Consider the following 14,459-nt stretch of genomic DNA (forward strand, 5'->3'; position numbering starts at 1 on the left):
TGGCATTTCCATCTGCAACGTTTAACAACTGAACATGGCCCAGATGTCTGCTCTGGTCGTGGCATTTCAATCTGCAAAGTTTAACAACTGAACATGGCCCAGATGTCTGCTCTGGTCGTGGCATTTCAATCTGCAACGTTTAACAACTGAACATGGCCCAGATGTCTGCTCTAGTCTGTCCATGTGCACAGGAAACCAGTCTACACTCTCTGTTCCGAAGCGCTCTTCAAGATCAGACACTCCACCCTGTTAACCTCTGAACTGTACCACTCCACCCTGTTAACCTCTGAACTGTACCACTCCACCCTGTTAACCTCTGAACTGTACCACTCCACCCTGTTAACCTCTAGACTGTACCACTCCACCCTGTTAACCTCTGAACTGTACCACTCCACCCTGTTAACCTCTAGACTGTACCACTCCACCCTGTTAACCTCTGAACTGTACCACTCCATCCTGTTAACCTCTGAACTGTACCACTCCACCCTGTTAACCTCTGAACTGTACCACTCCATCCTGTTAACCTCTGAACTGTACCACTCCACCCTGTTAACCTCTGGACTGTACCACTCCACCCTGTTAACCTCTGAACTGTACCACTCCATCCTGTTAACCTCTGAACTGTACCACTCCACCCTGTTAACCTCTGGACTGTACCACTCCATCCTGTTAACCTCTGGACTGTACCACTCCACCCTGTTAACCTCTGAACTGTACCACTCCACCCTGTTAACCTCTGGACTGTACCACTCCACCCTGTTAACCTCTGAACTGTACCTCGCCTCTCTTATAAGATTGAGAAGAAGAGAGACACATTATGTCTGTGTCCTAAATGGCATCCTATTCCTGACTTTGTACATATATATATAGGGTTCTCCATAGTACACAGCCAGTGAGTGAGTATCTCTGTGTTGTATTTCATCTCTCTCTCTCTCTCTCTCTCTCTCTCTCTCTCTCTCTCTCTCTCTCTCTCTCTCTCTCTCTCTCTCTCTCTCTCTCTCTCTCTCTCTCTCTCTCTCTCTCTCTCTCTCTCTCTCAAGCTGCTGAAGGCTGTTGCTTTCTGTAGCAGTTTGTTTTCTCTGTTCTCTGTACATGTGAAGAGGAGAGGAGCTGTCCACAATGTGAAGAGGTTGTGGTGGGATGAAGTTGGGTGAGGTTGTGGTCTAACTGTCCTCTCTATTCTCTATATACACCATGCTGCAGAAATATCTACGCAGGAACACAAAATGCACAACTAACTCTCTCCCACACTTGACTTCCACAAACCCCTCCGTATCGGTGTGCATCAGCTGGTTGACAGTTTGTATGAGCCAACCACTCTGACCATGTGCGCTTCCCTCTTCTGTCTCCTGGTGAGTTATTTATACGCCTGCCAGTCCGTGTCTCTTCTGTGTTTTTGGGCGGCCTCTTTCTCTCCCTCCCTCTTTCTCCAGCTGAGGTACATATGGGGGAAACAGTACTGTACCCCTGCAGTCCAGTGATAACAGCTAGCGGACAGCTGTGAGCTCTCTCTCCCTCTTTGTCCTTCAATTATTAATCTGCTCTCCATCTCCTCTCTCTCTCTCTCTCTCTCTCTCTCCCTCTGCATGTCTGACTGTGTCTTTGTTTCCGGCCTTCTCTTTCGAACTTCCTTGTTCACTTGTTTTCTGTCTTTTCTGTCTGTCTGTCTGTCTGTCTGTCTGTCTGTCTGTCTGTCTGTCTGTGACTTTCTCCAAACCCAGCCAGTCTCCACTGTTCAATATCAAACCCAGCCAGTCTTCACTGTTCAACACCAAACCCAGCCAGTCTCCACTGTTCAACATCAAACCCAGCCAGTCTCCACTGTTCAACACCAAACCCAGCCAGTCTCCACTGTTCAACACCAAACCCAGCCAGTCTCCACTGTTCAACATCAAACCCAGCCAGTCTCCACTGTTCAACACCAAACCCAGCCAGTCTCCACTGTTCAACATCAAACCCAGCCAGTCTCCACTGCTCAACATCAAACCCAGCCAGTCTCCACTGCTCAACATCAAACCCAGCCAGTCTCCACTGTTCAATATCAAACCCAGCCAGTCTTCACTGTTCAACACCAAACCCAGCCAGTCTCCACTGTTCAACACCAAACCCAGCCAGTCTCCACTGTTCAACATCAAACCCAGCCAGTCTCCACTGCTCAACATCAAACCCAGCCAGTCTCCACTGTTCAATATCAAACCCAGCCAGTCTTCACTGTTCAACACCAAACCCAGCCAGTCTCCACTGTTCAACATCAAACCCAGCCAGTCTCCACTGTTCAACACCAAACCCAGCCAGTCTCCACTGTTCAACACCAAACCCAGCCAGTCTCCACTGTTCAACATCAAACCCAGCCAGTCTCCACTGCTCAACATCAAACCCAGCCAGTCTCCACTGTTCAACACCAAACCCAGCCAGTCTCCACTGCTCAACATCAAACCCAGCCAGTCTCCACTGTTCAACACCAAACCCAGCCAGTCTCCACTGCTCAACATCAAACCCAGCCAGTCTCCACTGTTCAACATCAAACCCAGCCAGTCTCCACTGTTCAACACCAAACCCAGCCAGTCTCCACTGTTCAACATCAAACCCAGCCAGTCTCCACTGTTCAACATCAAACCCAGCCAGTCTCCACTGCTCAACATCAAACCCAGCCAGTCTCCACTGCTCAACATCAAACCCAGCCAGTCTCCGCTGTTCAACATCAAACCCAGCCAGTCTCCACTGTTCAACACCAAACCCAGCCAGTCTCCACTGCTCAACATCAAACCCAGCCAGTCTCCGCTGTTCAACATAAAACCCAGCCAGTCTCCACTGTTCAACACCAAACCCAGCCAGTCTCCACTGCTCAACATCAAACCCAGCCAGTCTCCACTGCTCAACATCAAACCCAGTCAGTCTCCACTGTTCAACATCAAACCCAGCCAGTCTCCGCTGTTCAACATAAAACCCAGCCAGTCTCCACTGTTCAACACCAAACCCAGCCAGTCTCCACTGCTCAACATCAAACCCAGCCAGTCTCCACTGCTCAACATCAAACCCAGTCAGTCTCCACTGCTCAACACCAAACCCAGCCAGTCTCCGCTGGGGGAGTAGGTTAGGAGTGAAAAATGTCTCCGTTTCCCCTCATTAGAACAGACACAAACCAACCTAATTGCCTGAGATGTTTACATAGAGGAAGTTCTTCACTATTCTGTTTGAAAATAAAGAGGGTGAGAGAGGGATGGCGGAAGAGAGAGAAGGAACGAGAGAGGCATGCATAGGGAGAAAGTAAGAAAGTAAGCGATATAAATGTAGAGGGAGCAAGTAGAGGGAAAGTGGAAGAGATGTGAGAGAGATGAGATGAGAGAAATATGAGAGATGAGAGGAGAGAAAGAGAGAGAAGAAAGAGATGAGAGAAAGAGAGATGAGAGAAGTGAGAGATGGGAGAGATCAGAGAAAGAGAGCGATGAGAGAAAGAGAAGTGATTGAAAGAGAGATGATTGAAAGAGAGATGAGAGAGATTAGTGAAAGAGAGAAATGAGAGGGAAAAAGCGAAAGTAGAAAAGAGGCTGAGATTTTCATTTGATTTCATTTTTTAGAATCCCCATTAGCCGACGCCAAACAGTTGTAATGCATACGCTTAACAGGCAGCTCCGGTGGGGATGTTTTATCTTCTATAGGGAGAGTATAGAGGGAAGCTAGAGGAGACTATAGAGGGAAGCTAGAGGAGAGTATAGAGGGAAGCTAGAGGAGACTATAGAGGGAAGCTAGAGGAGAGTATAGAGGGAAGCTAGAGGAGACTATAGAGGGAAGCTAGAGGAGACTATAGAGGGAAGCTAGAGGAGACTATATAGGGAAGCTAGAGGAGACTATAGAGGGAAGCTAGAGGAGACTATATAGGGAAGCTAGAGGATACTATAGAGGGAAGCTAGAGGAGACTATATAGGGAAGCTAGAGGAGACTATAGAGGGAAGCTAGAGGAGACTATAGAGGGAAGCTAGAGGAGACTATAGAGGGAAGCTAGAGGAGACTATATAGGGAAGCTAGAGGATACTATAGAGGGAAGCTAGAGGAGACTATATAGGGAAGCTAGAGGAGACTATAGAGGGAAGCTAGAGGAGACTATAGAGGGAAGCTAGAGGAGACTATATAGGGAAGCTAGAGGATACTATAGAGGGAAGCTAGAGGAGACTATAGAGGGAAGCTAGAGGAGACTATAGAGGGAAGCTAGAGGAGACTATAGAGGGAGGCTAGAGGAGACTATATAGGGAAGCTAGAGGAGACTATAGAGGGAAGCTAGAGGAGACTATATAGGGAAGCTAGAGGATACTATAGAGGGAAGCTAGAGGAGACTATATAGGGAAGCTAGAGGAGACTATAGAGGGAAGCTAGAGGAGACTATAGAGGGAAGCTAGAGGAGACTATATAGGGAAGCTAGAGGATACTATAGAGGGAAGCTAGAGGAGACTATATAGGGAAGCTAGAGGAGACTATAGAGGGAAGCTAGAGGAGACTATATAGGGAAGCTAGAGGATACTATAGAGGGAAGCTAGAGGAGACTATATAGGGAAGCTAGAGGAGACTATAGAGGGAAGCTAGAGGAGACTATAGAGGGAAGCTAGAGGAGACTATATATGGAAGCTAGAGGAGACTATAGAGGGAAGATATAGGAGACTATAGAGGGAAGGAGATGGAGGGGAGAGGAGACTATAGAGGGAAGATAGAGGAGAGTATAATGGGAAAGAGATGGAGGGGAGAGGAGAGGAGACTATATAGGGAAGATAGAGGAGACTATAGAGGGAAGATAGAGGGAGAGGAGAGAACAGAGGGAGAGGAGAGGAGACTATAGAGGGAAGATACAGGAGAGTATAGAGGGAAGATACAGGGTGGAAGGTGGAAGATGTAAGGGGCGAGGTGTAAGGGATGAGGTGTAAGGGGCGAGGTGTAAGGGATGAGATGTAAGGGGCGAGGTGTAAGGGATGAGGTGTAAGGGGCGTGGTGTAAGGGGCGTGGTGTAAGGGGTGAGGTGTAAGGGGCGCTCCTTTTTACCTTCCCTCTCCAGACGAAACACGAAGGTTCTGAGGGAGGTGACCACTTCGAAGCGGTTGTCCCCCTGCCCTCGCACATCTTTCATCACACTGCACGGGATCAGGCCTTTAGAGTACATCTCCTGTAGGAAACAACCGAGACAAAGAGGCTTCAGGAAAAGCATAGTGGGACGTTAAGGTGCACACACACACACACACACACACACACACACACACACACACACACACACACACACACACACACACACACACACACACACACACACACACACACACACACACACACACACACACACACTCCCACATGATACAAACACATAGCAAAGTATTCTCTGGGCATGGTAGAAACCTTAAAACAAAAGTGTCCCATATTTATATAACCACACTAGTAGGTCTGAAGTGTTTGTTGGCTGAACAGGGATTTAATTACCCCACACTCCAAACCAGCACAACAGGCAAATAATGAGCATGATGCCCTGGAGGCATCTGTGACCCTCATTCGCTGGTGTCCCAAGACAACGACACTGAAAGTATTGGGTCACATTGCTACATGGACAGAAACCAAGTCGAAAAACACACTGTGACAAACCAGACAACTATCCAAAACGTTAAAATGCCATCTCACTGTAGAGTATGAAGTTGATGCTAACTAGCTAACTAGCTAACATTCCCACTCACTGTAGAGTATGAAGTTGATGCTAACTAGCTAACATTCCCACTCACTGTAGAGTATGAAGTTGATGCTAACTAGCTAACATTCACACTCACTGTAGAGTATGAAGTAGATGCTAACTAGCTAACTGGCTAACATTCCCACTGTATAAAGTTAGAATCTCCAACAAAAAGCCTGTAAAGCAGTGTTGGTGGAGAAACAGGAAGTCCGTTATGTCACCATAATGTTCTCACAGTGAATTAGAGGACATTATTTCTGTTGTAGCGGAATAAAGAGGGACATCCAGACTTTGCATTATTCATATCAATAATGTAATTATCATTCCAAGTACACTGGATAAAAACACCAGTCGGCCTCTCTCTCTCTCTCTCTCTCTCTCTCTCTCTCTCTCTCTCTCTCTCTCTCTCTCTCTCTCTCTCTCTCTCTCTCTCTCTCTCTCTCTCTCTCTCTCTCCTCTCCCCCCCCCCCCCCAATAGGGTTGATCTGATTCTCTGACCTGAAACTGTATTGTAGTGTGTGCAGGGGAGGAGGTGAGCATGCGTTTAGGTGTGTGTGTGTGTAACTGTGTGGGGAGAGGGGATAGAATGAGTGGGAATCCAGTGGACGCCTCACTCACTCCCTCTGGATGTTTTTTAATTAAGTTAGTGACCTGACATCCAACCCTATTTCAGGAGCCTATACCACGTGTGTGTGTGTAGGGGTTAGAATGTGTGTGTGTATGTGAGCGTGGAAGAATTTATGTGTGTGTGTGTGTGTGTGTAACTGTGTGGGGAGAGGGGATAGAATGAGTGGGAGGGGTGACCAGACGCCTCACTCACTCCCTCTGGACATTTTTTAAATTTAGTTAGTGACCTGACATCCAACCCTATTTCTGGATCCTATCACATACAGCCCAATAAAGAATTAGCCAAGGACTCCTGCTTTCTGGGGAGAGTGAGGTAGATAAATTTGAGAGAGAGAGAAAGAGAGAAAGAGAGAAAGAGAGAAAGACAGAAAAGGGGAAAGAAAGAAAGAGAGAAAGACAGAAAGAGAGAAAGAAAGAAAGAGAGAAAGACAGAAAGAGAGAAAGAAAGAAAGAAAGAGCGAGCACTCGGCATTCCCGTTCGGGGAGATTGTGTGGCCTACCACTTCACGGCTGAGCCGTTGTTGCTCCTAGACATTTCCACGTCACAATAACAACACTGACAGTTGACCAGGCTAGCTCTAGCAGGGCAGAAACTTGACAAACTGAATTGTTGGGAAGGCGGCATCATATGACGGTGCCACGTTGAAAGTCACGGAGCTCTTACGTACGGACAATTCTACTACCAATGTTGGTCTAAGGAGATTGCATGGCTAAGTGCACAATTTTATACTCCTGTCACTTACTGGTGTGGCTGAAATAGCAGAATCCACTAATTTGAAGGGTTGTCCACATACTTTTGGCCATGTAGTGTACCTGCAGCCCTACCAGAAGATGGTCGCAGAACGAAAAAGAAAGACGCGCAGATAGAAAATCGCCTAAGAGAGGTCTTTCCACTCAAATGAAGGTGGGATTTTAACCAGCCTAATTACTGACACGGAGCACCTCTCCTGTAGTATAGTAGCACTGAGCCACCATAGGGCTGTGAACTTTTTAATAAAGCTCTCTCTACCTCTACTTCTCTCTGGTTCTCCCCTGCTCTCTGTGTTTCTCACTTTTGCTCCGATTCTCTCTCTCTCTCTCTCACCCTTTTCCTCTCTGTCTTCATTTAGATGGAGTATGGGGAGATGGGAATATAAACGCAAGTGGGAACGAACGACTCAATTATCAGCACTAAGCGGCATTAATATAATGTGGTTTAGATTAAATTCATTGTTATAATGACGTTTTTTGGGTCATGTGGAAGAAGACGTGAGCATCATCTGTAAATACTATGATGGAGGGAGGAAGGGAGGAAGGGGCTGTTGATTCAGAGATCAACAGAAGTTGTGGTCAAACAGTGAGCTGATACAGTGTGTTTTGACAGCTAGGCCCAGAGGAATGCCTTGGAAGAAACGAGGCCTTCCTCTCTCTCAGTCAAGATAATGGACACACCTTATACGCCACTGCTCGCTCCGTCTCTCCTGCACTGCACTTGTTCTTTCCTCTCGCCCCCTCGCTTCGATCTTCCTCCGCCATCTGCTCTACTCATCCTTCTCTTTCCTTTCCCGTGTTGTTCTCTCACTTGTTCTTCTCTTTCCCGTGTTGTTCTCTCACTTGTTCTTCTCTTTCCTTTCCCGTGTTGTTCTCTCACTTGTTCTTTCCTTTCCCGTGTTGTTCTCTCACTTGTTCTTCTCTTTCCCGTGTTGTTCTCTCACTTGTTCTTCTCTTTCACGTGTTGTTCTCTCACTTGTTCTTCTCTTTCCTGTGTTGTTCTCTCACTTGTTCTTCTCTTTCCTTTCCCGTGTTGTTCTCTCACTTGTTCTTCTCTTTTCCGTGTTGTTCTCTCACTTGTTCTTCTCTTTCCCGTGTTGTTCTCTCACTTGTTCTTCTCTTTCACGTGTTGTTCTCTCACTTGTTCTTCTCTTTCCCGTGTTGTTCTCTCACTTGTTCTTCTCTTTCCTTTCCCGTGTTGTTCTCTCACTTGTTCTTCTCTTTTCCGTGTTGTTCTCTCACTTGTTCTTCTCTTTCCCGTGTTGTTCTCTCACTTGTTCTTCTCTTTCCCGTGTTGTTCTCTCACTTGTTCTTCTCTTTCCTTTCCCATGTTGTTCTCTCACTTGTTCTTTCCTTTCCCGTGTTGTTCTTTCACTTGTTCTTCTCTTTCCTTTCCCGTGTTGTTCTCTCACTTGTTCTTCTCTTTTCCGTGTTGTTCTCTCACTTGTTCTTTCCTTTCCCGTGTTGTTCTCTCACTTGTTCTTCTCTTTCCTTTCCCGTGTTGTTCTCTCACTTGTTCTTCTCTTTCCTTTCCCGTGTTGTTCTCTCACGTGTTCTTCTCTTCTCTTTCCCGTGTTGTTCTCTCACTTGTTCTTCTCTTCTCTTTCCCGTGTTGTCCTCTCACTTGTTCTTCTCTTTCCCTTGTTGTTCATTCACTTGTTCTTGTTCTTACCCTTCTCCACTTCTCAAGCCGGTTATTGTTTGGATAACTGTAGTGACTGTTGTCATGTGCATATGTACTTACGTTAAGGCGTGTGTGTGCGTGTGAGAATCATAGTGTGTGTGTGTGTGTGTCTTTATTTGTCACATGCTTCAGGAAAGCAATTAACACACCTCTATGGAGCTGAAAGCCTTCAATGATAGAGTGTGCATGTGGCTGGAAAGAAAAGCTCCTATAGAAAACACTTATTGTCAATCTAGTGATTCAGACCAACCAACCAACACCCTGGAACATATCAGTGGAGTAATAGTGACACCAACTGGTGATACGTTGGAACTGCGTGCAAATGCCCTTGACAACAATTAGACGCTGGTACTTCATTAGCCATGACTTCACTTTTAGGTCTTAAGTGTGATTCTGTTAATTATATAAAATAAACAAACAAATGTAAGGTGTAAAATGTTTTTTTGAAAAAGAGGGAGTAACACTACTTCATAAAAAGACTGTATACCATGTACATTGAGATATATTTATTAATAGACTGTATACCATGGTCATTTAAAAAACAAACGCTCAGATAAAGAACAGTGAGGTGTTAGGAAGAGAGAGAGAGAGATTTTTGCATTAAGGGGGCTTTGCAGTAACACACAGACAGCCAGACGGATCACTCATCCCCTTTGCCTCAACACACACACACACACACACACACACACACACCAAATCCTAGCTTTGGGGCTAGCGCTTTCTAAAACTGACAGACAGGTTCACGTGACATAAGATCGCTCCCCCAAGGGATCTGTTGAGGGCCCCGTTCGGCCCCTGGAGGCTCCTATATGTCTGAGAGTCAGAGGTTGACGAAATCTGACGAAAGGAGGTGATTGACACTTATCGCCGTCTAGGGAAACCCTCGGGGAGCGGAGTGAGAAGTTGAGAACGCCACTCTCTCAACTCTCCCACGCCACTGATGATATCACACAGCCTGGAGACCATAGGGTGGTGATTACTTTAGTCTGGGAACATTGGAGAGCCTTAGAACTAGGTAGGGGGTGATGATGACAGAGGGGGTGATGATGACAGAGAGGGTGAGAGAGATGGAAGGAGTGAAAGTAGGAAAAGTAGTGTAAAGTTAACAAAAGTTTCCCACAATGCATTGGGAGACTCCAAACGTGTGGGAATCCTGCATATTTGGGTAAAGTCAGATGCAATAATTACATTCATAAACAAACTCAAGGTCCTTAACAAGAAATCAATAGCCCTATCACACACATAGTCAACAGTGTCCCTATCCCCACAGTGTCCCTATCCCCACAGTGTCCCTAACCCCACAGTGTCCCTATCCCCACAGTGTCCCTATCCCCACAGTGTCCCTAACCCCACAGTGTCCCTATTCCCACAGTGTCCCTATCCCCACGGTGTCCCTATCCCCACAGTGTCCCTATCCCCACGGTGTCCCTATCCCCACAGTGTCCCTAACCCCACAGTGGCCCTATTCCCACAGTGTCCCTATCCCCACAGCGTCCCTATCCCCACAGTGTCCCTATCCCCACAGTGTCCCTATCCCCACAGTGTCCCTATCCCCACGGTGTCCCTAACCCCACGGTGTCCCTATCCCTACGGTATCCCTATCCCCACAGTGTCCCTATCCCCACGGTGTCCCTATCCCCACAGTGTCCCTAACCCCACAGTGGCCCTATTCCCACAGTGTCCCTATCCCCACAGCGTCCCTATCCCCACAGTGTCCCTATCCCCACAGTGTCCCTATCCCCACAGTGTCCCTATCCCCACGGTGTCCCTAACCCCACGGTGTCCCTATCCCCACGGTATCCCTATCCCCACGGTGTCCCTAACCCCACGGTGTCCCTATCCCCACAGTGTCCCTATCCCCACGGTGTCCCTAACCCCACAGTGTCCCTATCCCCACAGTGTCCCTAACCCCACGGTGTCCCTAACCCCACGGTGTCCCTATCCCCACGGTGTCCCTATCCCCACGGTGTCCCTATACCCACAGTGTCCCTAACCCCACAGTGTCCCTAACCCCACAGTGTCCCTATCCCCACAGTGTCCCTATCCCCACAGTGTCCCTAACCCCACAGTGTCCCTATCCCCACAGTGTCCCTATCCCCACGGTGTCCCTATCCCCACAGTGTCCCTATCCCCACAGTGTCCCTAACCCCACAGTGTCCCTATCCCCACAGTGTCCCTAACCCCACAGTGTCCCTATCCCCACAGTGTCCCTAACCCCACAGTGTCCCTATCCCCACAATGTCCCTATCCCCACAGTGTCCCTAACCCCACAGTGTCCCTATCCCCACAGTGTCACTAACCCCACAGTGTCCCTAACCCCACAGTGTCCCTATCCCCACAGTGCCCCTATCCCCACAGTGTCCCTAACCCCACAGTGTCCCTATCCCCACAGTGTCCCTATCCCCACAGTGTCCCTATCCCCACAGTGTCCCTATCCCCACAGTGTCCATAACCCCACAGTGTCCCTAACCCCACAGTGTCCCTAACCCCACAGTGTCCCTAATCCCACAGTGTCCCTATCCCCACAGTGTCCCTAACCCCACAGTGTCCCTAACCCCACAGTGTCCCTATCCCCACAGTGTCCCTAACCCCAGTGTGTCCCTATCCCCACAGTGTTCCTATCCCCACAGTGTCCCTAACCCCACAGTGTCCCTAACCCCACAGTGTCCCTAACCCCACACTCTTCAGCGTTCCCCCTCAGCCTCGGACAAAAGTTGGCATTGAGGGAGTGCCAACCTGCCTTGTGCCAATTTCATGTAACCCGGTCACTGACCCCAACGTAGTGGTGTGAGGTAGGATCAGTCCTGACCAATCACAGACAGCAGAGCAGATAGACTGAAGCGAACCTCTCCCTTCACCCAGATTGTGATCCTGCTCTGCATTCACTTTCCTACTTTAAAAAGTCAAAACACTACTTATCTCCCTCCCCACACCGCCTTTAAATCAAATCAAATACAATTTTATTGGCCACATACACATATTTAGCAGATGTTATCGCAGGAGTAGTGAAACGCTTGTGTTCCTAGCTCCAACAGTGCAGTAGTATCTAACAATTCACGACAATACACACACAAATCTAAAAGTAAAATAATGAATTAAGAACGACATAAATATTAGATCAGGTAATGTCGGAGTGGCATTGACACTCCCCTTCCTTAACACCCAAGCCTACAACCAACACCCACTGTGATACTGAGGGCAAAACACTGAGTGGACGCCTCTCTCTCCCTCTCCCCTCTCTCCCTCCCCTCTCTCCCCTCCCTCCCCTCCCTCCCTCCCCTCTCTCCCTCCCCTCCCTCCCCTCCCTCCCCTCTCTCCCTCCCCTCCCTCCCTCCCCTCCCCTCTCTCCCTCCCTCCCCTCCCCTCCCCCCCTCCCCTCTCTCCCTCCCTCCCCTCCCCTCCCTCCCTCCCCTCTCTCTCTCCCTCCCCTCCCTCCCTCCCCTCCCTCCCTCCCTTGTACTGACTTCCATTGCTGCGAGCGACCATGTCCCAATAAATAAACCGACAAACGCAATGGAAAAATAGAGAGGGGGAGAAAGAGGGGGAACTGTAATTAGTAAGTGATTAACGAGTGGCATCAGGCAAGGTTTACATTATTGATTGTGATGTTGGGCAAAGCTGCAACGCTGCCTGTCTGCCTGTCTGCCTGTCTGCCGAAAAATTGCAGGCCTAGCCCAGGGAGATGCACAGTGAGGGCGCCGACGAACACCACACACACACAGTCAGAAACACACACAGTCAGAAACACACACAGTCAGAAACACACACAGTCAGAAACACACACAGTCAGAAACACACACAGTCAGAAACACACACAGTCAGAAACACACACAGTCAGAAACACACACAGTAAGAAACACACACACACACAGTCAGAAACACACACAGTCAGAAACACACACAGTAAGAAACACACACACACACAGTCAGAAACACACACACACACAGTCAGAAACACACACACACACACAGTCAGAAAAACACATTGTCAGAAACACACACACACAGTCAGAAACACACACACACACACAATCAGAAACACACACACACAGAGAAACACACACACAGTCAGAAACACACAAAGAGAAACAAACACACACACACACACATTCAGAGAGATAGTCTCCCATTCTCAGTTATAAGTTGCCTGCTCTGATGAGGGTCTATGGCAAGATCAATAAGTTACAAACACAAATTCAGAAACACATTCTCTTTACACTACACGTTAAGTCTGCTGAAAGTCAGTTGCAAAGCCAACAAGGTAAAAAGACAAAAGGTTCAGTCAAACCACCAGAATGAAAGAGAATGGAAACCTCGCTCATCTATACACTAGCCTTAAACTTCTGTTCCGTCTACTGTGTGAATAGTCTAGCTCAGAGGCAATACTTTCTGGCTCCATAACAGTCAAAAAACTGATGACAGTAAAAACAAGAGCTACAAAACTTCATAAACAGTCTGATGTCAAAACCCCCAAAAATGTGAAGGTTAAATTCCTTTATTTATTTGTCTGTCTGTCTGTCTGTCTGTCTGTCTGTCTGTCTGTCTGTCTGTCTGTCTGTATGTCTGTCTGTCTGTCTGTCTGTCTGTCTGTCTGTGGTCAGCCTGTCTGACTCTCTCTGTTCCGTCTGTCTGTCTGACTCTCTCGGGTCTGTCTGTCTGTCTGACTCTCTCGGGTCTGTCTGTCTGTCTGTCTGTCTGTCTGTCTGTCTGTCTGTCTGTCTGTCTGTCTGTCTGTGGTCAGCCTGTCTGACTCTCTCTGTTCCGTCTGTCTGTCTGACTCTCTCGGGTCTGTCTGTCTGACTGTCTCTCACTGGTCTCTCTCTCTCTGGTCTGTCTGTCTGTCTCTGGTCTGTCTGTCTGTCTCTGGTCTGTCTGTCTCTCTCTCTGGTCTGTCTGTCTGTCTGTCTGTCTGTCTGTCTGTCTGTCTGTCTGTCTGTCTGTCTGTCTGTCTCTCTCTCTCCGGTCTGTCTGTCTCTGGTCTGTCTGTCTGACTCTCTCTGGTCCGTCTGTCTGTCTGACTCTCTCTGGTCCGCCTGTCTCTCTGACTCTCAGGTCCGTCTGTCTGTCTGTCTGACTCTCTCTGTTCTGTCTGTCTGTCTGTCTCTTTCGCTGGTCTGTCTGTCTGACTGTCTCTCACTGGTCTGTCTGTCTGTCTCTGGTCTGTCTGTCTGTCTGTCTCTGGTCTGTCTGTCTCTCTCTCTGGTCTGTCTGTCTGTCTGTCTGTCTCTCTGTTAGACATTTTTTACACACTACGCACTTCAGCACTCGGCGGTCCCGTTCTGTGAGCTTGTGTGGCCTACCACTTCACGTCTGAGACGCTTTTACTCCTAGACGTTTCCACTTCACAATAACAGGACTTACAGTTGACCGGGGCAGCTCTAACAGGGCAGAAATTTGATGCACTGACTTGTTGAAAAGGTGGCATCCTATGACAGTGCTACGTTGAAAGTTACTGAGCTCTTCAATAAGGCCATTCTACTGGCAATGTTTGTCTATGGAGATTGCATGGCTGTGTGCTCGATTTTGTATACATGTCAGCAATGGGTGTGGCTAAAATAGCCAAATCCATTATTTGAAGGGGTGTCCACATACTTAGGTATATACAGTGCATTCAGAATGTATTCAGACCCCTTGACTTTTTCCACATTTTGTTACCTTATTCTAAAATGGATGAAATAGTTTTTTCCCTCATCAATCTAC

At 47.9% G+C, this 14,459-nt stretch overlaps 1 protein-coding gene across 1 annotated transcript in view; it reads right to left on the bottom strand.

Moving 5' to 3' along the window:
- Positions 1 to 14,459, bottom strand: part of arap2 (ArfGAP with RhoGAP domain, ankyrin repeat and PH domain 2) — a 199,645-nt gene that overhangs the window by 156,756 nt on the left and 28,430 nt on the right. Inside the window, exon 8 of the mRNA XM_071334049.1 lies at positions 5,029 to 5,149. Within this exon, the coding sequence (XP_071190150.1) occupies positions 5,029 to 5,149 (121 nt within the window). The remainder of the gene's footprint in view (positions 1 to 5,028; positions 5,150 to 14,459) is intronic.

The sequence above is a fragment of the Salvelinus alpinus genome, chromosome 11 (genome assembly GCF_045679555.1).
Source record: "Salvelinus alpinus chromosome 11, SLU_Salpinus.1, whole genome shotgun sequence".
Taxonomy (NCBI): Eukaryota; Metazoa; Chordata; class Actinopteri; order Salmoniformes; family Salmonidae; genus Salvelinus; species Salvelinus alpinus.